At 39.2% G+C, this 25,044-nt stretch overlaps 2 protein-coding genes and 1 pseudogene across 3 annotated transcripts; 2 read left to right on the forward strand and 1 right to left on the reverse strand.

Moving 5' to 3' along the window:
• The first annotated feature begins 6,650 nt into the window (after nt 1-6,650).
• LOC149037993 (uncharacterized) lies at nt 6,651-18,912 on the forward strand. The gene is made up of 4 exons (XM_089186743.1): nt 6,651-7,433; nt 7,961-12,244; nt 12,370-12,555; nt 17,707-18,912. Exons 1-4 carry the CDS (start codon nt 6,704-6,706, stop codon nt 18,783-18,785), a joined length of 6,279 nt encoding a protein of 2,092 aa, XP_089042869.1. The 5' UTR covers nt 6,651-6,703; the 3' UTR covers nt 18,786-18,912.
• On the forward strand, nt 14,845-17,616 carry LOC149037994 (uncharacterized). Its single transcript, XM_089188360.1, has 4 exons — nt 14,845-14,863; nt 15,384-16,942; nt 17,031-17,401; nt 17,559-17,616. Exons 1-4 carry the CDS (start codon nt 14,845-14,847, stop codon nt 17,614-17,616), a joined length of 2,007 nt encoding a protein of 668 aa, XP_089044486.1.
• A 242-nt stretch (nt 18,913-19,154) lies between the features above and the next one.
• On the reverse strand, nt 19,155-24,764 carry LOC149037995 (RNA 3'-terminal phosphate cyclase-like protein; annotated as a pseudogene). Its single transcript, XR_016180895.1, has 9 exons — nt 24,638-24,764; nt 24,436-24,507; nt 23,767-23,942; nt 22,942-23,016; nt 22,148-22,272; nt 21,534-21,659; nt 20,626-20,782; nt 20,257-20,360; nt 19,155-19,442 (listed from the first exon to the last, which is right to left on the reverse strand). The product of XR_016180895.1 is annotated as an RNA 3'-terminal phosphate cyclase-like protein (transcript).
• Between the last annotated feature and the right edge of the window lie 280 nt (nt 24,765-25,044).

Here is a 25,044-nt window from a genome sequence, read left to right on the forward strand (position 1 = left end):
AGTTCGTAATCCCATTCATTTATAATATCTTGTAGGAAGCTACAACAGAAATTATTATGTCATTGGCAAGTTGAAAGAGTTTTGAAATTTCATAAACATGCAAAAATCGAAACACCGTGAAAGTATCATATCAGACGTGAAATTAATTCAAACTGTTTGATGGCAAAGAAAACTCTATATCATTAAAGGGGAGTTGAGGTTGGAAAAAAACCAGGTTTTGACGCTAAACTAAGCTCAATGAAGTGAATTATTTGAAGGACTATAAGTTCTAAGGTGCACATTCATCTTCTGGCGTCACAGTCTTCGATTTCTCGGTTTCTGCATTTTAATGAGATACAACATTTGAACCTCGAGAGGGAAATATTTTAGTTATAATTACAAAGTGCTGGGACTTGCATCCAAACAGAAGCAGATTCAAAGCGTACATCTTTATTATAATATAAAGAAGGAGGTGAAGTTTCACTTTGTCCCAAGTTAATTTAGTGTGCTTAATTTAGACAACTAAAAAAACACGCCTCTTCTAGGTGTAAGATTGAACATTGTAATTATTTCTGTCAAGACTGAGTCAGGGAATTTTGACGAGCATTGTTATGGGTGGCCATGCTGAGTGTATTGTCCAGATTAAAAGAGAAATTTCCCTTGCTAAGGTGTGTTAGATCTGTAAAACAACACGCCTCATTTCTTGAGAACAATTAACTCTTCATTGCAGAGGCATTTTGCATATTAAGCGTTTAAATTTGCCGTGTGGTATGAATAACAAGTCATAACACGTCAACCACTCTCCGGGTAAATTTCGTGTTGCAGTCTTGCAGTTCGTCCAATAATCATTACAATAATCAGTTTGTGCGTCTGCTATCATAGTTATATTTCTCGCTGTTACTTGAATTTTAAGGTAGGTAAATAACAGTTAGTTTTTTTTCAACTATTAACGAAGTAAAACAACAACAGACAACATCTATGAAGGTCTAAGAAACTCTAAAACTTTGTTAGACTTGGCACAACAATCAATTTCTGATCACTGCTGTCACTAACAAGATTTGACGTTTGGCATTTGACGTTTGACAGTCATCATCTTAGGAACAGAGAATGTAAACGTTTTAAGCCGCTTTTAGCATGGATGAAAATGCAACCTTTTTTTGCATTCAGTTTGAATTCCTGCTATCATCAAATACGCAATAATTTGTTTCTTCGCGCCTCTTATTCATGCCATGCAAGTTCGTAATCCCATTCATATATGATATCTTGTAGGAAGCTACAACAGTAATTATTATGTCTTTGGCAAATTGACAGAGTTTTGATATTTCATAAACATGAAAATCAAAATACCGTGAAAGTATCATATCAGAGGTGAAATTAATTCAAACTGTTTGCTGGGAAAGAAAACTCTGTATCGATAAAGTGGAGTTGGGATTTGAAAAAAACTACGTTTTGACGCTATACCAAGCTTATTGAAATGAATTATTTGAAGGACTTTAAGTTCTAAAATGCACATTCCTCTTATAGCGTCACAGTCTTTGATTTCTCGGTTTCCGCATTTTGATGATCACGAGTTACAAGATTTGAGCCTCGAAAGGGAAATATTTAAGTTTTTATTACAATTGGTGGGACTTAGCATCCAAACAGAAAATAGATTCAAAGCGTACATCTTTATTCTAATGTAAAGTAGAGATCAGGTTAACTTAATTTAAACTACTCAAAAAAGGACACCTGTTCTAGATGTAAGAATGAAGATTATAATTGTTATTTCTGTCAAGACTAAGTCAGGGAATTTTGAAGAGCATTGTTCAGGACAGCCATGCTGAGTGTATTGTCCAGATTAAAAAAGAAGCTTTTCTTGCTAAGTTGTGTTTGACCTATAAAACATCACGCCAAATTTCTCGAGAACAATGAACTCTTTACTGCATAGGCGTTTAGCATGTAAGAATTTAAAATTTCCTTGTAGTAAGAACAACAAGTCATAACACCTCAACCAGTCTCCGGATAAATTTCGAGTTGCAGTCTTGCAGTTCGTCCAATAATCACTACGATAATCAGTTTGTGCGTCTGCCATCATGATATTTCTCGCTCTAACTTGAATTTCAAGATAGGCAAAGAACAGTTTTTATCAACTACACCTTTTGTTGTTCATTATGAGAAAATATGCACTCATTTGCGTGAAAAGGCGAACTATTGCGTGAAGTTACATTCATCAGCGACAAAAACGATCATTTGCGCGTTAATCAGATTCCATAACGATTTTTGTATTTTAATCAGCATTCCCTAACAGTTTTGGGCATTCTTATACGTCAAACGTCATACAAAAGAGAAAAATACACTTTCATTTCCGCTAACCTTCAAGTTGTAAACGCCATCTTTAATGCCAATGGAGACAATGCACAAACATTCTAGAGCAGGAATCATTCATTAAAACTTTTAACCAACAGTCTCATAAGGTGTATCATTATTTTCACCTACTATCGAGGCCTCAAAATCCAAATAATCAGACTACGATATCGAACTGCTCTCACTCGAACTACTATACGCCATATTTACTTTAATTTGCTAAGTGTACACAAGTGTGACCTATCAGGTCAAATTCCAATTCGAAGCGTGTGTGGCGGATGACTCACGAAGTCGCATTTAGGACAGTTTTCTGAGCGAAAAAAGGCACAAAGAGGCGTTCGAAGCACCCTGTGTCTAATTCAATATGTTAACTGAGGCCTTTAGAAAGTATTCCGAAAAAGTTACTTTTAGCCGTCAACGGAAATTGAACAATGCTGAGTGTATTTTCCAGATTAAAAGGGAAATTTCCCTCGCTAAGGTGTGTTTGACCTGTAAACATCACGCCATATTTCTCGAGAACCATGAACTCTCGAGAGCGGCGTTTATATCGAGTAAATACGGCAAACACACACACAACCCACAATTTCTCCAGTCGCTCTGACGAAGGGCTAACGCTCGAAGCGTCAGCTTTGAAACTATTGATGGTGGCCAATTTACGTTATCAACTCAGTTAATAAGACTAATAGACCATATAAAAGTCCAATTGACCATATAAATAACAAAAAGTTGATCATATGAAAAGTCGAATTGATCACATAAGATGTCGCATTATTTGACAGTGCTCATTCAGATAATATACCTGTGGGCAGAACACATTTAAAACAGGATAAGACATTTTGTTGAGAAGTGATCAGTTATATTATGCATTTGGTTAAAGTTTGGAATAAAAAATTTCTTAAAGTCTAAGCTGCACTGCTGAGGTGAAATATTTATATAGAAAGCAATCTTTATGTACCAGGCCTTATTATTACACCTAGATCCACTGATGTAAAAAGAAAAAAAAGAAGCAGAAGTGTAACATACATATGTACAAATAAATTTGGCTAAGACTTTGAAAATGTTCTTAAACAGATAGTTGTGCGTGTTGAGAGTTGCATTTAAGTTAATGAGATTCATTTTAGTCTTGGAATAGGCATCATGAAACGTCCCCCACTCCTGATCCACTTTAGTGCAAGCAATTATTATTCTTTGAAATGAGAAGTGATCTGGTAACTAAAAAAAACTAGAAGAAAAAAATCCAAGTCTTGTGACCTCATCAGTTTTAACTAAAAATAACTGTGTTTTTCTAGCGAGCACAAGCCGAGCGTGGGTCGAACAGCATTCTTGGACGACATAAGTGTGAATAGGAGAATCATTAAAGCGCTTGTACGAATAATTGAGTGGTTTTTGCTTTCAATATGCAAGTATCGATTTTCAATTGAAATCCTGTTTTGCCTGACTTTACAGAGTCAGTAAATTTTTTTCAGTTCATTCGCTTCGTGAATGTCTTCTGGCCGCTAGCAAAATGCCACAAAGAAGCCAAATACCACTCGAACAAAATCCTACTTTCACTGCGCAAAAAAGTGGTCAAGGAGGATTCGCTAGGCGCTTTTTAGGGCATCAAATAGTCATATTCTACACAAAAAGAAATTCGACTAAACTTTTTTTAAAGCTTTCAGATCTGAAATCAAATTTCACACTAAACCTGGGTTATCTTCACCCAGCTTTGAACAACCCGGTCCTGAACTTTAAAAAAAAAAATATATATATATATATATATATTCATGCTCAAGTTATCCAGAACTGTACCACTCTTAGCCGCACTGACATTTATAATATGAACGGAAAACTACAGGATTTCAAGCGAAGAAAACGAAAACCAGGAAAGCGCTGTGTAGTGATGTTTATAACATCCGTCGATCTGTCGCCAGTTTCCAGCTGATGAAAGTGTGCGGCGAAAATGGATCGTATTTGTTCGAACAAAAAGAGAACCTAATGATTGGACACCAGGTTCGGGTCACATTTGCAGCGACCATTTCTCAGTTAACAACTACGAAGGAAAAAACGTGCAAAAATAGCTGGATTTTAACTCTGAGCTAGTATTATAATAAAGTTCGGATATAACGCATGCTGTCATTGGTTAAAAGAGGTTTAATCCGGCAGTCAGAGAAACTCTCCTAACATATCCAAGCTCCAGACAATAGAATTTCCCGATCAGAATCGGTCACATTTACTGGCTTCTACGTTTTGCGGAAGGTAAATATCGGCAAGAAACAGTAGCCACCACTAGCCACCAGAGTTCCACTTCGCAGGTTTCGTAAGTTTTTACGCAAGAAGTGATTCGCAGCGGACCAGGTAAATTGGAAAACAAACCGAGGAGAGTCGCGAGGAATACCTGGTCGCGATTTCCGGTGTCGGTGATTAACTCCTTGTTCGCGAAACAGATGAGTAGTACCTCTTATTTATTTCAGAATGATAATATACATGATTGAAACACAATATATATCTTACCATACGGCTTTTATCTCAAATAATCGGTATATACACACATTTGAATCCAATGAATCCATGAAATAGGGCAATAAATATTTTTATTTCATTATGAATTCATTTATTTTTACTATTCGCCACTATTCGTCGCTATTCGCCACTATTCGTCGCTATTCGTCACTATTCGTCACTATTCGTCACTATTCGTCGCTATTCGTCGCTATTCGTCGCTATTCGCGACTATTTGCACTATTTGATCACTATTCGTCACTATTCGCGACTATTCGCACTATTCGGGTTATATTGCAAGTACAGCAGTGTTTTTGCTGAGTTAAGGGTTAAAAATGGTTCGATAAATGGTCCAACAATAGTTCAAAAAATCGTCCAATCCATATTTTACCCTAAAAAAGTCGTTCCTACTCTATCAGGTGTTTCTTTTATAGCACTCGCCGAACGCTTATTTCTGGCTGCTTGAAAGATGCCAAAAAAAAAACAAAACAAAACAAAACAGACTAGACAAGTCAAAAAACACGTCTGTTCTATGTAAGATTGAAGAAGGTAATTGTTATTTATGTCTAAAACTATGTCAGGGAATTTTGAAGAGCATTTTTCAGGGTGGCCATGTTTATTTCGAAACTGAACAATACTAACTGTATTATCCAGATTAAAAGGGAAATTTCCCTTGCCAAGGGGTGTTTGACCCGTAAACGTCATTCAACATTTCTGGAGAACAATGAACTCAACATTGCATCGACATTTTGCATTTTAAGGGTTAAAATTTCCGTGTGGCATGAATAACAAATCATAACACCTCAACTAGTCTCCGAATAAATTTTGAGTTACAGTCTTGCAGTTCGTCCAATAATCATTAAGATAATCAGTTTTTACGTCTACCATCATAATATTTCTCGCTCTAACTTGAATTTGAACGTACGTAAGTAACAGTATTTTCAACTATGAAAGGAATGAAACAACAACAGACAACATCTATTGAGGTCTATGAAACTCCAAACTTTGTTAGACTTTGCACAACACCCGATTTCTGGTCACTGCTGTCAGTAACTAGATTTGAAGTTTGGCATTTGACGTTTGGCAGTCATCACCTTACGTACAATGAAAGTAAAAGTTTTAAGCCGCTTTTAAGATAAATAATACGCAATCTTTTGTACCCTTCAATTTCCTGTCATCATCAAATGGGCAATAATTTGTTTCTTCGTGCTTCTTGTTCATGCCACGCAAGTTCGTAATCCCATTCATTAAGAATATATTGTAGAAAGTTGCAACAGAAAATATTAAGTATTTGGCAACTTGAAAGAGTTGTGAAAGTTCTTAAGCATGTAAATCAAAATACCGTGAAAGTATCATATCAGACGTGAAATTAATTCAAAATTTTTGCTGGCAAAGAAAATTGTGCGTATCAATAAAATGGAGTTGAGGTTTGCAAAAACAATGTTTTGACGTTATACCAAGCTTATTGAAGTGAAATTTGTGAAGGACCTTAAGTTATATGATGTTCATTTATCATATGGTGTCACAGTCTTCGATTTTTCGGTTTCTGCATTTTAATGAGAGACAATATTTGAACCCCGAGAGGGAAATATTTTGGTTTTAATTACAAAGTGCCAGGCTTTGCCTTCCAAAAGGAAAGCAGATTCAAAGCGTACATCTTTAATCTAATATATATAACGCAGAGATGAGTTTTTGTCTCAAGTTAATTTAGTTGTGTAGCCACTTTCCGTATCCATGCCGTTATGTACAATTGATAGAGCCTGTTCGCATGTGCAATAAAGTATTTATTTAAACGAGAATAACATGACCAAAGAACTTTTTTCCTTTTCCCCCCACATGCATCAACCAACAGTTTTCCCAGAATTTTGGTCGAGGATAGCTATCTCCAGAGCTCACGCCGAGTATGACTCTACAGCCGTTTACGGACAAGCAGCTGAATTATTTCAAATTTGCCTCCGTTGTACTGAATGAGTTCGCCTTTGCTTTGCGTCAGACGTTCAAATCCATGTGGGACAACATATTTGGACATCTGCCCGGGTATCAACTGTGGGATAACTCCACGCTAGTAAGAAATTTGTTTCTCGCTGAAGAAGGTGGAAAAACTAAAGTTCCTACACACATCTCCTATGAAGAATGGGACTGTACCGCCCTGTTCCAGGCCACCATCTATGCAAGGTCCTTCGCGACGCCAGATAGCAAAGGTCATTACAATACACTTGGTGAACTATACGTTAAGCACCATAAAGTACCTCTTGGAAAGTTCCATCCCTCTGTTGTGAGTCCAAGTGGAAATACAGCCGAAACCTTCGCTCTCGCGATTGATCAGCTTCGCCTTTTACGAAACTCGCTTTGTCACTCAGGCAGCTCAGAGATTGATAAACCAACTTTTGACCAGTACATGCAGCTCGCTAAAGAAGCATTCACAGCTCTTGGTATCAATACAGATCCCATTGATGCTATCGGTGGATTGACAGAGTCTGACTTTCCTACGAAAGATGTTCGCAAATTGGAGGAAACTCTTAGACAGGAGACCAGATCATATATCGAGTGTCTCGAAGAAGTAAGATCAGGTGTCGCTTCGTTGGAGGGAAAAATAGATAACTTGAAGCGTAAGATGGATGAAGATCGAACAGGTATAAATTGATTAAAAGCTTTAAAGGATTTTTAGATAAACAGCAATTTTAATATGCAATGTGGCACAGTCCTATACGCACTACTTTGGCGGAGAGGAACAAAAGAGACAACAGCGTTTTTACTCTGTATTTTACTGGTAATACTTCAACATGGTTACTTCCAGGTTTCGACAAAATGCTTTGCACATGTCTTGAAAATCCTGTCTTCTTCCCTAGGATGAGATTATTCTATAATCAGAGTACCACCTGGAACAATTTATTATCTTTTATTTTCGTATAATTTGTGCAAGAAGTGAACCACACCTACTATATTTACTGGCATCGTGACTCTCGTGGGATGTTTTTAAGAATAGAACTTCACGGAAAAAGCAAGAAGCTCATGATTAAAGCTGTATCCATAAAACTTGATTTTCTAGATTTTGCAATGGTACTGTAAAATGTGTCTTTTTTATAATCATTATCTTTATTTTCTCCTCAAACTACCGACACGAACTCTGTCATGATTGCATCGATTTCTTTCTTTTAAGATTCAAAGCCATTTCTTCCCCCATCAAATCTTCCTTCAAAGGTTCCAAACTTCACTGGCCGTCAGAGAGAGTGTGAAGACATCAGCCATCACTTGACTTCCAAAAGTTCCCGGATCGTGTCCATATGGGGCTCGCCTGGTTTTGGCAAGACTTCTGTAGCAACTGAAGTCGGATATCAACTCCAAAGTAGAGGGCTTCTCGTATACTTCTTCTCCATGCGAGGGCTTCTTTCAAAAGCCGATCTGACTGCGCAGCTTCTGAGCTTCTTCAGAAGACACTCCACAAAATACCAAATGCGTCAGCCGATGCCCATAGAAGAAGAACTTTCTCACTTTCTCGGCGACATTTCAGGTGAATTTGTGATTATTCTTGACAACGCCGATGAATTACTCGATAGTAGAGCACCGAATGTGAAGGAGGATTTCATAAACCTTCTGGAAGTCATTCTTAGTCAATTCAAAAATTTAACATTTCTTCTTACCACAAGGGAATCTCTTGAATTTATGAATGTGCATTTTCAAGGCCATCAAGCAGTAAGAATAATGCCATTGCACAAGTCCTTCTCTCAAACGTTAGTCAGCGGATTACTTCCAAAAGCGACCGCGTCTGACTGCTCGAAAATTGCAAGAATCTGCGGGTTCGTACCTCTGGCCATCAAATTGTTGTGTTCCTCCATTACTGAAGATAATGCTCAGCCGAGTCAATTTTTAGATAGCCTCAAGGAATCTATAGAAAGTAGCCTTTTCGAGTTGTTGGACAAACCAGATTATCCAAGCTACCTGCGATTGAAGCTCCTATTTAAATCCTCTTATCAGAGACTCTCTTTATCAGAGAAAGAAGCGCTGGCATCACTTAGTGTTCTTTCTGGAGATTTTAACCACTCGGTTGCTGCAGCCGCCATGGGTGTAAAAACAACTCTGGAGGCCAAGAAAATCTTGCATAGGCTTCGAAGAAAATCTTTCCTCGACTCTAGCTCCAAACCTGAGTCATTTTCGATGCATAAGTTGGTTCTGTTGTTTGCAAGACAAAGGGGTCAAGATGAAATGAAAGAAATAATGCTGAACTCCAAGGCACGTCTGTCTGCATTTTATATCTCTCTTTTTGAGAAGCTAAATAAACAGTTTTTGACGGGACAATCCATGCAAGCATTTATTGATTTCTATGAAGAGAAGCAGAATATTATTCAGAGTCTTATGGAGAGCTGTTCCGATCCTGAGACGTGTCACGTTGCATTTGGCGTCCTGACAAAAGCAGAAATCTTTCTAGATTCCCTTTTCTGGTGCGAGGGAAAAGTTTTTTTCAAAATTTACGATCACGCAACTAAAAAAGCTCAGGCGTTTGGAAAGAGCGTGTTCTACAGTCAGTTACTGGTGTCCCTGGCATTCAGCGAAGTGACTTGGCGAATACATGGAAGATCGATGACGCTGCTCTCTAAAGCCGACGGCCTTTCTTTGTCAGTAGACAAAGATAAAAGCAAACTTCTGTGTTATAGAGGAATCTGTCAAATGGTTTTAGGGAAAAAAGACGATGGAGCTCAGAACTTACAAAACGCTCTTTGCTTGATGAGTGACAGCCCCGAGCAGCGAATTCTCAGAGTAACTGCACTGCAAATTCTTGTTACTTACTTTCTTTTTAACAAAAAGAAAGCAAATTCACCAGAGCTTTACAACAAAGCCCTACAAGAATGCAGAGCATTAGGAGACTCAAGTCTTCTTGTTATTCCTCCAGTTAATAACAAAGAATTAACAATGATCGAGGCAGATATGCCGGAACCGGATGTTACAACCACTCAACCACTTAAATTAGAAATCATTTTCATTCTTAGCAAAGCAACAGAAATGTTCTCTGATGATGAAACAAAGCAAACAATAAGCAAATCTGTGCTAAGGATGTCAAATCAAACAGAAAAACAAATCTTCCCACATTCCATTGGTTTATGGACCTTCCGGCGAAACGTCAATTTGACACTTAAAAATGTACTGAATAATCCCGAGGAAGCATCAAAGTTGTGCGACACTTGGATCAGTTATCATAAAAAGGTCTTAAAAGAAAGTGGACAAGATATCCCAGATGATAAAGCTAAGCCCGAAGAAATTCTTGATTTAAATTTGCATCAAGAAGAATTATTAAGAAGCTATTTCGACCGCGCCCGTGCTCTTCACCAGATGCAAAACTATTCTGAAGCCATTCAGTCCTTTCAACATGCCCTTGAATTCGCAATAGGACTGTTCGGGGAAGAACACCCAGACACAACGGATTGTTACTTTTATCTCGGAGTAACCCAACATGCCTCAAAAGACTTTTTGTCAGCACTTCAGTCCAAAGAGCGTGCTCTTGACATAAGAGTTAAACTCTTTGGTGAGGAACACCCAGACACAGCTCAGAGTTACTTCAATCTTGGGGTAACACAACATGATTTAGGCAATTTCTCATCAGCACTTCAGTCCAAGCAGCGTGCTCTTGACATAAGAGTTAAACTCTACGGTGAGGAACACCCAGACACAGCTCAAAGTTACTTCAATCTTGGGGTAACACAACATGCTTTACGCAATTTCTCCTCAGCACTTCAGTCCAAGCAGCGTGCTCTTGACATACGAGTTAAACTCTTCGGTGAGGAACACCCAGACACAGCTCAAAGTTACTTCAATCTTGGGGTAACACAACATGCTTTAGGCAATTTCTCATCAGCACTTCAGTCCAGGCAGCATGCTCTTGACATACGAGTTAAACTCTTCGGTGAGGAACACCCAGACACAGCTCAAAGTTACTCTTACCTTGGGATAACACAACATGCTTTAGGCAATTTCTCGTCAGCACTTCAGTCCAAGAAGCGTGCTCTTGACATAAGAGTTAAACTCTTCGGTGAGGAACACCCAGACACAGCTCAAAGCTACTTAAACCTTGGGGTAACACAACATGCCTTAGGCAATTTCTCCTCAGCACTTCAGTCCGATCAGCGTGCTCTTGACATAAGAGTTAAACTCTTTGGTGAGGAACACCCAGACACAGCTCAAAGTTACTTCAAACTTGGGGTAACACAACATGCTTTAGGCAACTTCTCATCAGCACTTCAGTCCAAGCAGCGTGCTCTGGACATAAGAGTTAAACTCTTCGGTGAGGAACACCCAGACACAGCTCAAAGTTACTTAAACCTTGGGGTAACACAACATGCTTTAGGCAATCTCTCCTCAGCACTTCAGTCCAAGCAGCGTGCTCTGGACATAAGAGTTAACCTGTTTGGTGAGAAAAACCCAGACACAGCTCAAAGCTACTTCAGTCTTGGGGTAACTCAACATGCTTTAGGCAATTTCTCGTCAGCACTTCGGTCCAAGCAGCATGCTCTTGACATAAGAGTTGAAGTCTTTAGTGAGGAACACCCAGACACAGCTCAGAGTTACTTAGACCTTGGGGTAACACAACATGCTTTAGGCAATTTCTCGTCAGCACTTCATTCCAAGCAGCACGCTCTGGACATAAGAGTTAAACTCTTCGGTGAGGAACACCCAGACACAGCTCAAAGTTACTTCAATCTTGGGGTAACACAATATGCTTTAGGCAATTTCTCGTCCGCATTTCAGTCCAAGCAGCGTGCTCTGGACATAAGAGTTAAACTCTTCGGTGAGGAACACCCAGACACAGCTCAAAGTTACTTTAATCTAGGGGTAATGCATCATGCTTTAGGCAATTTCTCGTCAGCACTTCAGTCCGATCAGCGTGCTCTTGACATAAGAGTTAAACTCTTCGGTGAGGAACACCCAGATACAGCTCAAAGTTACCTCAATCTTGGGGTAACACAACATGCTTTACGCAATTTCTCCTCAGCACTTCAGTCTGATCAGCGTGCTCTTGACATAAGAGTTAAACTCTTCGGTGAGGAACACCCAGACACAGCTCAAAGCTACTTCAACCTTGGGGTAACACAACATGCTTTAGGCAATTTCTCATCAGCACTTCAGTCCAAGAAGCGTGCTCTTAACATAAGAGTTAAACTCTTCGGTGAGGAACACCCAGAGTCTGCTCTAAGTTACTTAGACCTTGGGGTAACACAACATGCTTTAGGCAATTTCTCGTCAGCACTTCAGTCCAAGCAGCGTGCTCTTGACATAAGAGTTAAACTCTTCGGTGAGGAAAACCCAGACACAGCTCAAAGTTACTTCAGTCTTGGGGTAACACAACATGCTTTATGCAATTTCTCGTCAGCACTTCAGTCTAAGCAGCGTGCTCTTGACATAAGAGTTAAACTCTTCGGTGAGGAAAACGCAGACACAGCTCAAAGTTACTTCAGTCCTGGGTAACACAACATGCTTTATGCAATTTCTCGTCAGCACTTCAGTCCAAGCAGCGTGCTCTTGACATAAGAGTTAAACTCCTCGGTGAGGAAAACCCAGACACAGCTCAAAGTTACTTAGACCTTGGGGTAACACAACATGCTTTAGGCAATTTCTCGTCAGCACTTCAGTCCGAGCAGCGTGCTTTGGACATAAGAGTTAAACTCTTCGGTGAGGAACACCCAGACACAGCTCAAAGCTACTTCAACCTTGGGGTAACACAACATGCTTTAGGCAATTTCTCCTCAGCACTTCAGTACGATCATCGTGCTCTTGACATAAGAGTTAAACTTTGCAGTGAGGAACACCCAGACTCAGCTCAAAGTTACCTAAACCTTGGGGTAACACAACATGCTTTAGGCAATTTCTCATTAGCACTTTAGTCTGATCAGCGTGCTCTTGACATAGGAGCTAAACTCCACGGGGAAGAACACCCAGACACAGCTGAGTGTTACGTTTCTCTCGGATTAACTCAATATGCGTCAGGCGACTTTTTGTCGGCACTTCAGTCCCATCGACGCGCTCTTGACATAAGAATCAAACTCTTCGGGGAAGAACACCCACACACAGCTGAGTGTTACTTTTCTCTTGGAGAAACACGAAATGCCTTAGACGAGTACTCTTCAGTATTTTAGTCCCATCAACGTGCCTTTGACATCATCGTTAATTATCCGCGGAGGAACACTAAGACACAGCTTAGAGTTACTTTAATCTTGGAGTAACGATGAGGTACTACCCTAACCATGACTTGGAAATACACTGCTGAGCCCTCGAGACTCGATCTACGCCAGTTTTAAACATCATAATCATGTGCCAAAAAATTGTAGAGTGTGTATTAGTCGAAAGCATGTCAAACAGAGAAGATAAAAAAGACATTTGGAAATTTATTTTGTTCGTCAGAGCGACGAAGGGCTAACGGTAGAAACTTCGGCTTAGAAACTCTCTATGGTGGCCAATTTACACGAACAACTCAGTTGATAGATCAAATTATCTTCTTATACTTCCCCACCGACGCAGCCTCACAGTTTCTCTAGTAACTTACTCCCTTTAATAATAAACCCAGCCAAGGGCCCCCTTCCATGTTAACTTATGTATGAGAATAAACTTCGGTCCTTCTTGGAAGAAAAGTGACATGGATTTGCAAATAATTAAATGATTTTGGATAAGTTTTAACGAATCATTTAGTCTTACAGTTTTTACAACTAAAATAAAAGATTTTTAACCGCATCTCAATGTTTCATTGCAGAAACTCCATAAAAAACACTTCATGTCTTAATCTGAGTTTATTTAAGAAAAAAGAAAAGTTTACAAAGTCTTAAATATGAAAATAGAAAAAGTCCCCACCTTTCAGACCATGTCTCAACCTATGAAATTTTTCTCATTAAAAACTTTAGAACATGCATTTTAGGTTATGGATATAAAAGATGTGAGGATTTTTTTTCTTTACAAGCGAGTTCCGTTACCGGAAATGGAAACCAGCTAAAAAGGTTTGAGGTATTGGGTATTTGAGACATCTTGAACAGACTTACAGTTACAGTAACGCACAGACTAAGTCCCGTAGTTGCAGAATCAAGGTCTCAATATCCCTGACCCCTCTGCTGTTTGTTTACTACACCATAGTCTTGTTAATGTTCGTTTATTCAGCCCCTACACACGATAGCAAGATTTTACTCTCTCCTCCTGCTGCACTGCTGTCATCATCACTCTGTTTCGCTTGTATTTTGAACATCACTCCAAAAAATTCTTTCAGATGCCTCAAAAATTGAATGCTGTAAAAAGGTTGATGATAGTATTGAAAAAATTGTGAAAAATTATCGAGTAGAAAGAAAACAATAACATTGATAATGAACCTACTGTGTGCCACCACTAAGCCCTCACTATGTGGGACAATAGATTTGGACATCGTCCCGGATATGTGGGATAACTCCACGGTAGTAAGAAATTTGTTTCTCGCTGAAGAAGGTGGAAAAAGCAAAGTTCCTACACACATCTCTTATGAAGAATGGGATTGCACCGCCCTATTCCAGGCCACCATCTATGCAAGGTCCTTCGCTACGCCAGATAGCAAAGGTCATTACAAGACACTCAGTGAAATGTACGTAAGGCACCATAAAGTACCTCCCGGAAAGTTCCATCCATCCGTTGTGAGTCCAAGTGGAAATACAGCCGAAACCTTCGCTTGTGCGATTGATCAGCTTCGACTTTTACGAAACTCCCTTTGTCACGCAGACAGGTCAGAGATTGATAAACCAACCTTTGACCAATACGTGAAGCTTGCTAAAGAAGCATTCAAAGTTCTTGGAATCATAACAGATCCCATTGATGCCATCGGTGGACTGACAGAGTCTGACTTTCCCACCAAAGAAGTTCGCAAATTGGAAGAAAGTCTTTGACAGGAGACCAGATCATACATGGAGTGTCTCGAAGAACTAAGATCAGGTGTCGAGTGTCTCGAAATCAGGTGTCGACAAATTAATAGCACAGGGGAATGCGATAAAAGAAAAAGTTGATGACCTCGCTTTGTTGAAGGGAGAAATAGATGATTTGAAACTTAACATGGATGAAGATCAAACAGGTCTAAACTGATTAAAAGCTTTACAGAATTTTTTGATTAACAACAATTTAAGATGCAATATGGCAGTCTTATAACCATTAGTTTGGCAGGGAGGAACTGAAAAGAAATAGCAGCGTTTCTGCTCTTTACTCTAGTAATAATAGTTCAACTGGGCAACTTCCAGTTTTCGCAAAAGTGCTTTGTACATGTCTTGAAAATCCTGTCTTCTTCCCTAAGATGAATTTATTCTATAATCAGAATACCACCTTAAACAATCTGTTATCTTTTATTTTAAAACAATTTGTTCAAGAAGTAAGCCGCAGCCACTATATTTACCGGCATCGTGACCCTTGTGGGATGTTGTTAAGATTACATCCTCACGGAAAGAGCATGAAGCTCATGATTAAAGTTGTGTCCCTAAAACATGATTTCCACATTTTTAATGGTACAGTAAAATGTACTATTTATTATCATCGTTATTTTTCTCTTCAAACTACCGACATGAGCTCTTTCATAATTGCATCAATTTGCTTCTTTTAAGATTCAAAGCCATTCCTTCCACCATCAAGTCTTCCTTCAAAGGTTCCACACTTCACTGGCCGTCAGAGAGAATGTGAAGACATCAGCAGTCACTTAACTTCCAAACGTTCCCGGATCGTGTCGGTATGGGGCTCGCCTGGTTTTGGTAAGACTTCTGTGGCAACTGAAGTCGGACATCGACTTCAAACTGGTGGACTTCTCGTATACTTCTTCTCCATGAGAGGGCTTCTTTCAAAGGCCGATCTGACCACGCAGCTTCTGAGCTTCTTTAGAAGACACTCCACAAGAGATCAAATTCCTCAGCAGATGTCCATAGAAGAAGAACTTTTTCTCTTTCTAAGAGACATTTCAGGTGAATTTCTGATGATTCTTGACAATGCCGATGAATTACTCGAAAGCGGAGCACCGAATGTGAAGGAGGATTTCATCAACCTTCTGGAAGTCATTCTTAGTCAATTCAAAAATTTACCATTTCTTCTTACCACAAGGGAATCTCTTGAATTTATGAATGTGCATTTTGAAGGCCATCAAGCAGTAAGAATAGGGCCATTACACGAGTCCTTCTCTCAAACCTTAGTCGGCGGATTACTTCTTAAAGCGACCGCGTCTGACTGCTCGAAAATTGCGAAAATCTGCGGGTTCGTACCTTTGGCCATGAAACTGTTGTGTTCCTCCATTGCTGAAGATAATGCTCAGCCGAGTCAATTCTTAGATACCTTCAAGGAATCAATGGAGAGTAGCCTTTTCGAGCTGTTGGACAGTCCAGATTTTCCAAGCTATCTGCGATTAAAGTTCCTATTTGAATCCTCTTTTCAGAGACTCTCTTTATCTGAAAAAGAAGCGCTGGTATCACTTAGTGTTCTTTCTGGAGATTTTAACCACTCAGTTGCTACAGCTGTAATGGGTGTTAAAACAACTCTGGAGGCCAAGAAAATCTTGCATAGGCTTCGGAGAAAATCTTTCCTCGACTCTAGCTCCAAACCTGAGTCATTTTCGATGCATAAGTTGATTCTGTCGTTTGCAAGAGGAAGAGGTCAAGATGAAATGAAAGAAACCATGCTGAACTCCAAAGCACGTTTGTCTACATTTTACCTCTCTCTTTTCGAGAAGCTAAATAAACAGTTTTTGACAGGACAATCCATGCAAGCATTTATTGATTTCTATGAAGCAAGGCAGAATATTATTCAGAGTCTTATGGAGAGCTGCTCCGATCCTAAGACATGTGACGTTGCATTTGGTGTCCTGGCAAAGGCGGAAATCTTTCTAGATTCCCTTTTCTGGTGCGAGGGAAAAATTATCGACAAAATTTATGATCACGCAACTGAAAAAGCTCAGGCGTTTGGAAAGAGCGTGTTCTATAGTCAGTTACTGTTGTCCTTGGCATTCACCGAAGTGACTTGGGGGATACATGGAAGATCGATGACGCTGCTCTCTAAAGCCGAGGGCTTTTCTTTGTCGGTAGATGATAAAAGAAAACTCCTTTGTTATAAAGGCACCTGTCAACTGGTTTCAGGGAAAATAGATGACGGAGCTGAGAACTTACAAAAAGCTCTTTGCTTGGTGAGTGATAGCCCTGAACAGCAATGCCCTGCCCTGAATTCTCACAGTATTTGCACTGCAAATTCTTGTTACTTACTTTCTTTTCAAGAAAAAGAAAGAAACTTCTCTGGAGCTTTACACCACAGCCTTACATGAATGCAGAGCATTAGGAGACACAAGTCTCCTTGTTATTCCTCCAGTGAATAACAAAGAATTGATAATGATCGAGGCAGATATGCCAAAGGCAGATGTTACAACCACTCAACCACTTAGATTGGAAATAATATGCGTTGTTAGCAAAACGACAGAAATGTTCTCTGATTATGAAACAAAGCAAGCAATAAGCAAATCTGTACTAAGGATGTCAAATGAAATAGATAAACAGATCCTCCCACATTCTCTTGGTTCATGGACCTTCCAGCGCAACGTCAATTCGACACTTAAAAATTTACTGAATAATCCCGAGGAAGCAGCAAAGTTGTGGGACACATGGATAAATTATCATAAAATGAGCTTAAAACAAAGTGGAAAAGTTAATGTAGGAGAAAAAACTAAACCCAACAAACATCTTGATTTAAATTGGCATCAAGAAGGACTACTAAGAGGCTATTTGGACCGTGGCTGCGCTATTCATCAGATGCAAGACTATCCTGGTGCCATTCAGTCCTTTCAACTTGCCCTCGACATTGCAATAGGACCCTTTGGGGAAGAACACCCAGACACAGCTCAAAGTTACTTTTCTCTCGGAGAAACACAACATGCCTCGAGCGACTTCTCGTCAGCAGTTACGTCTTTTCAGCGTGCTCTCAAAATTAGAACTAAACTCTTCGGGAAAGAACATCCAGATACAGCTCAGAGTTACTTTTCTCTCGGAGTAACCCAACATGCCTCAGGCGACTTTTTGTTAGCACTTCAGTCCAAACAGTGTGCTCTTGACGTAAGAGTTAAACTCCTCGGGGAAGACCACCCAGACACAGCGAAGAGTTACTTGTCTCTCGGAAAAACCCAGCACGCTTCAGGCGACGTTTTATCAGCCCTTCAGTCCAAACAGCGTGCTCTTGACATTAGAGTGAAACTGTTTGAAGAAGAACACCCCGAGGAAGCTAAGAGTTACTTTGACCTCGGAGTAGCACAACATGCCTCAGAAGACTTTTTGTCAGCACTTCAGTCCAAACAGCGTGCTCTTGACATAAGAGTGAAACTCTTTGGGGAAGAACACTCAGACACAGCTCAGAGTTACTTTGACCTCAGAGTAACACAACATGCCTCAGGCGACTTTTTCTCAGCACTTCAGTCCAAACAGCGAGCTCTTGACATAAGAGTTAGACTCTTTGGGGAAGAACACCCAGACACGGCTAAAACTTACCTTGACCTCGGTGTAACCCAACATGCCTTAGACGACTTTTTTTCAGCACTTAAGTCCAAACAGCGTGCTCTTGACATAAGAGTTAAACTCTTTGGGGAAGAACACCCAGACTCAGCTAAGAGTTACTTTTCTCTCGGAGTAACCCAACATGCCCTAGGCGACTTTTTGACAGCACTTCAGTCCAAACAGTGTGCTCTTGACATAAGAGTTAAACTTTTTGGGGAAAAACACCCAGACACAGCTAAGAGTTACTTTGACCTCGGTGTAACACAACATGGCTTAGGCCACTTTTTGTCAGCACTTCAGTCCAAACAGCGTGCTCTTGACATAAGAGTTAAACTCTTCGGGGAAGAACACCCAGATACAGCCGAGTATTACTTCTCTCTCAGAGTAACCCAGTTTACCTCAGGCGACGTTTTGTCAGCACTTCAGTCTTTTCAGCGTGCCCTTGAAATCAGAATTAAACTCTTAGGGGAAGAACAACCAAACAAAGCGTAGTGTTACTTTTCTCTCGGAGAAACACATCATGCTTTAAGCGACTTCTCGTCAGGAGTTCAGTCTTTTCAGCCTGCTCTTGAAATTAGAGCTAAACGATAGTTACTTTACTCTCGAAGTAACGCAACATGCCTCAAGCGACTTTTTGTCAGGACTTGAGTCCAAACAGCGTGCTCTTGACATTAAAGACTATTTGGGGAAAACATCCAGACACACCTCAGCGTTACGTTTATCTCGGAGAAACACAAATTGCCTTAGGCATTTCCTTGTCAGCACTTTAGTTCGATCAGCGCGCTCTTACAGTTTTACAATTAAAATGAAAGATTTTTCACTTCATTTCAACGTTTCATTGCAGTAACTCGATTAAAAACATTTCATGTCTCAATATGAGTTTATTTGAGATGAAGACAAGTTTACATTCACTCTATAATGAAAAAATAAATAAATTCCCGCAGAATCAAGGTCTCAATATCCCTGAATTCTCTGCTTTTTGTTTTTGTTTACACCATAGTCTTGTTAATGTTCGTGTATCCAGCCCCTACACATGATAGCAAGATTTTACTCTCTCCTCCTGCTACAGTGTTGTCATCATCACTCTGTTGTGCTTGTATTTTGAACATCACTCCAAAAAATTCTTTTAGATGCCTCAAAAATTGAATGCTGTAAAAGAGTTGATGATAGCACTGAGAAAATTTTAAAAGAATTACTCAGTAGAAAGAAAACAATAACATTTATCATGACATTGATGATGAACCTACCACCACCAAGCCGTCTTTCCCCTCCCTCCCCACTTACTTTTCTCCATTTCTCCTTCCTTCCAACACTTTCCTTTCTTCCTGTCTATCTCACCTCTCTTTCATCTCCTTCTATTCTTCATCATCTCCCTTTCTTCCCTCTCTTCCTATTATCCATTCGACCTTTCCTCTCTATCTGAGCTGCACTCGTCTTCATTTCCCATCATCCTCTACACCTCACCTCCCGGCCAACCTGTCCCTCTCCTTCTTCCTATCTCCCCTCTCTTCTTTATCTTTTCCTTCCTCATCATCTCCTCTCCTTCTCTCTTTCCCTCTCCACCCCTCTGTCTCCCTCCATTTCCCCCCTCCCTCCCTCATTCCTTCCCTGTCCTCCTCTAAATTTCTCTCCCTCCTCCTGCCCCCCTGCTACCTCATTCCCCTCCACTGTGCCCTCCATATACCCCCTACAATGCTTCTATCCTCTCTCCATTCCCCCTCCCTCCCTGTCTCCTCCTGTGTCCTCCATCATACTCCCTAACACTGCCTCTTCCCACTTTTCAATCTCTCTGTTTCTCCTCCTTCTCCCTTCTCTCCTTTGTGCAATTGAATGAGAGCCAGACTGATGCCAAGCAGTTAAAAAAATCTTTCCAAATAACACACAACAGATCACAACTCCAGCTAACAGAAAATTGTGTGAATTTATTTACTCTTTTCACTGAGAGACATTATCAACTACTTACGTATATGGAGTCAGTGGACCAGTGAGAATTTTAGAAACATCCCTTTGTCCCAGAATCATGTAAAGGAGAACAACACTCTGATGGCGAGAGTCAACACAGCCTCCCTATCAAAGGAGAAAGATAAATAATAATGGTGAGTCTTATTTCAGAATATACAGATATACTTTAATCATTGTTTTAAAAGCTAGTATGAGTGTAAGCCTGATCACCAGCTGCCAAGAGTTCTTAATGAAGTGCATTTTGATTGAGTGTCGTACATCCAAAACTGAAAGCAATCACAGTAGCCAACCAGAACAAAAGAACATATCATGAGCCAATGAAGGATCCAAGTATAAACAAGGAAACTGACCAAAGCAGGAAAAACCTTACCTTGTAAATTTCTTCAAGTAACATTTCAGCTGCCTGTTTGCCAAGATCCTCAGGGACAACTGGCTGACCCTCCCCTGCTGGGGAAGATGATGTCTGAACACTTAGCATGGCACCACTTGTTGATTCTGCAATTAATGAGATCCCAAACTCTGGTGACCTGGAGGAAGACATTTTTAATCATGATTATCATTAATCTGATGACTAATGGTGTACCATGCTTATGACAAAAGAACACATTGCATCTCTGGTATTAAGAGACTCTGAAAAGCTTGCTTATCGTAATATCACCAGCACAACAGCAGTGCACTGACTCAGTTGCATTAGCAGATCTGGGCGTGAGATCTAGCAAGCGTTATAACTTTGCCTCCTTGGACAAGACACCTTACTCTCACAGTTCCTCTCTCCGCTCAAGAGTATGAATGGGTACTGATAACTTCTTAAGTAAATCTAAAAAATGCTGAGGGTAGTTTACAATGGACGGTCACCCCTTACAGGTGAGGGGGAGGAGTAGTAAAACTTCTCATAAATTTTGCCACTGTGGATATTAAGAAATATGGTTTTCGTTTTCTCATGAGCACAGGACAGGGAAAAAATTCTGAGTCCCCATGAGGAATTGAACCTCAGACCTTCAGATTCCACACTCCCATGCTCTACCACTGAGCCACAGAGACTCTAAGGCCCATTATGAATTTCATATATGACACATATTCTACACTCTGCTAGGATCAGCAATGTTGATAGCACCACATTTTGTAAATAGAAGAAGAAACATGGTAAGCTTTATGCTCAGTAAGGAAATATAGAAAGATAATTTTTTTGTCTTGCTATGGATATTTACTGCATAAATTGTGGTGAAACATGCTGATTCCCTGGTAAAAAAGTTAAAGGTTTGTTGTAAAATAACATACTTTCCAGATTGACCTCCTTTGCAGTGATCTGTATAAATGTAGATATCGGACACAAACTGGTTCAATACACCACACACTGCGTCAACCACCCTATTACAAATAGCTGGAGAAACTCTCATAGCATACCTGTTAAAGGTTTGGTTAAGGAAAATCAACTTTTTTCAAAAAAAAAATAGTGGTCTAAGTGTAATGGTCTCTGTAACAGCAAAAATGTTATCACAAAAACTTGAAATATCTTTTATTGAGACAGCAGCAATACTAGTCGTAGAAGTAGTAGGTTGAAGCTAATAACATAAATAACATAAATTATTTAAGAGGACTGTACCAAGAGCAACTTTTGGTAAACTGACTTAAAAGTGATAACACATAAAAGAAACTGGCTTTAAATACAAGAGGACTATGAAATAACATGCAGTATGGAAATATGAGAAAAGGTGTGCCTGACAAGGAAAAACGCTAACAAATTTAACAAAAAACACTTACAAGGGGGTATGAAAAATACAAAGAATGAAATAAGTCCAAACAAATTACATGAAAAATAATCAAGCACTTTGATCTTGCAGTCCCTGTAATATAGCTAGAACACTTATACCAAGGGGAAAAGTAAAGGATACGCAAGGCCTCTTATTCTTTTTATCTTACCAGGATCTGTGAATTGTAATGGCTGCAAGTTTCTCCTCACAGGACAAGAGAATACCACCTCCCCTCCTCCCTCTGGAGGTGCTCCCTTTTTAACAATCTGTGACAAAAAAAGTCATTGAAATGATAATACATATATTTCATCATGTTTTGAACAGCTATGTAAATAAATTGCAACAAATTAAAGAAATTGATGAAAAGGAAAGGAGTTCAAATCCAATGGGATTGTCTTGGACATCAACTTTGCCACAATTCCATTGTTTTGGTAAAAAAATATGGCCCCTGTAATGTTTAGTAAGAATGATCTATTGCAGTCCTCTTTCCTCTACTAAACAGAAAAAAGCACTTTCACAGTACTATCTAACTCAATATTAATTATTCATGTACTTCATCTTTGTCTTCCTCTTTGATCTAAGCCATTTTAGTTAAGTCTGGTTTAGTGAATAACTTTTTATCCTAAATTAAGGGGCATTATATGAGGTATCTAGATGTGCCCCTCTCCTCTCTGCTTTAATATTTAAATGTACATAATTAGAATTGCTTAGTTATTATGGTGACCTTGTTGATTACAACTTAACTGACTACTTCATGGAGTAGAGATATATTCAATCATGTTGAAAGGGGCAGCTGAGTCATATTATTTAACTTTCTTTCCAGCCAAGTTCACTGACAGCAAAATTACTGCATAACTCAATCTTTTGCATGTGTTGAGATTGGAAAATCATTAATAATAATGATAATTAAATCCATTAATACTAGCTAATGATACCTTTATAACTGGGCCTTCATCATCCACCACAAACTTCTTTACCAGAGGCAGAGTAATTGTTTTAATGATATCAACCTAAAATAACATCATACAGCAATCATTAAATTCTAAGAAAAACACATTTCTCAGAAGTAATCTAATTATGCACCCTTAGACACACTCATTTTCAGTCTTGTTTTTGTCTGCCCATTAAGTCATATTTGTTTACAAATTCCATTGTAAAAATCTGGCATTTTTGTTTTCATCAAAATACTATGCAACTTTTTTTTCAATTTTCCTCACTTGAAGAAAAAAGGGATTTTAAGTCAACCTACATTCTTTGCACTTACTGGTAAGTGTTGCCCACTAAATTTCAATATGGTGATATAGAAAAACATAAATTTTTAGGTTGATTTACATGTGGTTTTTTTAATTAAAAAAAACTGAAATATAAAACTGGAAGTTTGATGCTTCTTATACAGGGAAGAAAAATGATATTGGATATGAAATGAGAGTTTTTACAAGACAGAGAGAAACAGAGAAAAATCAACACAAAATTTGAATTACACAGATTTTGTCTTTAGTGTATTTAGCCCTTTATAACCTAAGGTCAGTACCCATATTTGCCATACTCTTTGATTCTCTACACATTTCCTTTAGTGGTGACAAGAAGAATTTGTGTAACAATCAAAGCTTCTTATGTTGGTGATCATTTCCAATATTCTCATGATCTTCATGAATGATACAGCAGTGTTAATGTAAGGAGAAGTTAGAAGCTCATCACTCTTAGGGCTTAAGGGTTAATTCCTTGCAAGAAACAATTATGATAAAATATTTCTGGCTTACTGTTGGATCATGTCTGTCATTTGTTATTCCTTTTAGAGTAAGTCTGATAGGTTTCTTGCAAAATAGTGCCAGCAGCACCACAGCTTCAAGGTAATAACCAATAGATCTTTAAGGATTACAGTCGTGTTCAATGGTTCCTCCAGTTAACAGGCCGGATTTATAAAACAGCATTGTACCTCTGGAAAAGGAAACAAAATAACCAAACATGAGGATACGATAGCTTTTATAAAGAAGCCCCATTAGGAAGAAGGGAGGGAGGGGGGGGGGGTCCAAGTGTTAATAAAATAGCATTGAACCTTTGGAAAAGCAAACAGAGTAACCAAACATAAGGATAGGATAGCTTTTATGATGAGGCCCCGTCAGGATGGAAGGAGGGGAAGGGGTCCAAGTGTCCCCTATAGTACTAATGTTTTGCCTAAATATCCTGTATCACTTTAATTCCTGTGGTTTCTATCCCTACAATTCAGGTTTATACCCCGGAATATTCATTTTAAATATCCCATTATATTTTTCTGGAGTATCCCATATCCCTATAATCTTTTAGCAAAATATTCCCTATCCCTCATAGGGTCTCTATAATTGACACTGCCTGGCCGGGCAGTGCTATCATTAATTAAAATCGTATAAACAAATAAAAACAATTTTCTGATAGATGATCTGAAGACTTACCTGTTCCATTAATTTCTACTCGTGATCCGTTTGTTACCTTGTCAAGGAGCCGCATAAAACTTGCTTCAAAATCTTCAAAGGGTTACATAGAGAACAGAAATTCTCAAAGTAGACGGCAAAAGACAAACCTTATTTTATGTACAGCTGAAGTTAGCAGCTGAAAAGGCTGTGATTTCTATAATCAGTTCGATAATGGACGCACTTTTTAGCCCAGGATCGTCTTCAACAGCTCTTATGTTTTTTATTTTCATTGATTTACCGCTATGTGTCGCCAAAACAAGTCTTTGTCGGAAAAAATTAGAACCTTCGTATGTCAAATCCGCAGCCATGTTGAAAAACGCACGTGGGTGACTTTTCCTGTCTTAATATATGACATAGTCTTATCTTCCGGGTGACGCTGCTGGACCATTAACTTTCGTTCTCAGTCGTTGAAAATGGCGGACGACGATTTGAAAGGTGAGTGGCGATGACATTCCATATCATATCTTGAGATCTTTTCTGCAATGATTCACGTGTAGATAAGTACATACCGAATTCACGTTTTGTGGTATTTTGGATGTTGATCAAAAGTCATCTCTTGTCGAAGTGGTTGATAATAGTGGAAACGAA

Source organism: Pocillopora damicornis, chromosome 11 (assembly GCF_964200805.1).
Source record: "Pocillopora damicornis chromosome 11, jaPocDami1.2, whole genome shotgun sequence".
NCBI lineage: Eukaryota > Metazoa > Cnidaria > Anthozoa > Scleractinia > Pocilloporidae > Pocillopora > Pocillopora damicornis.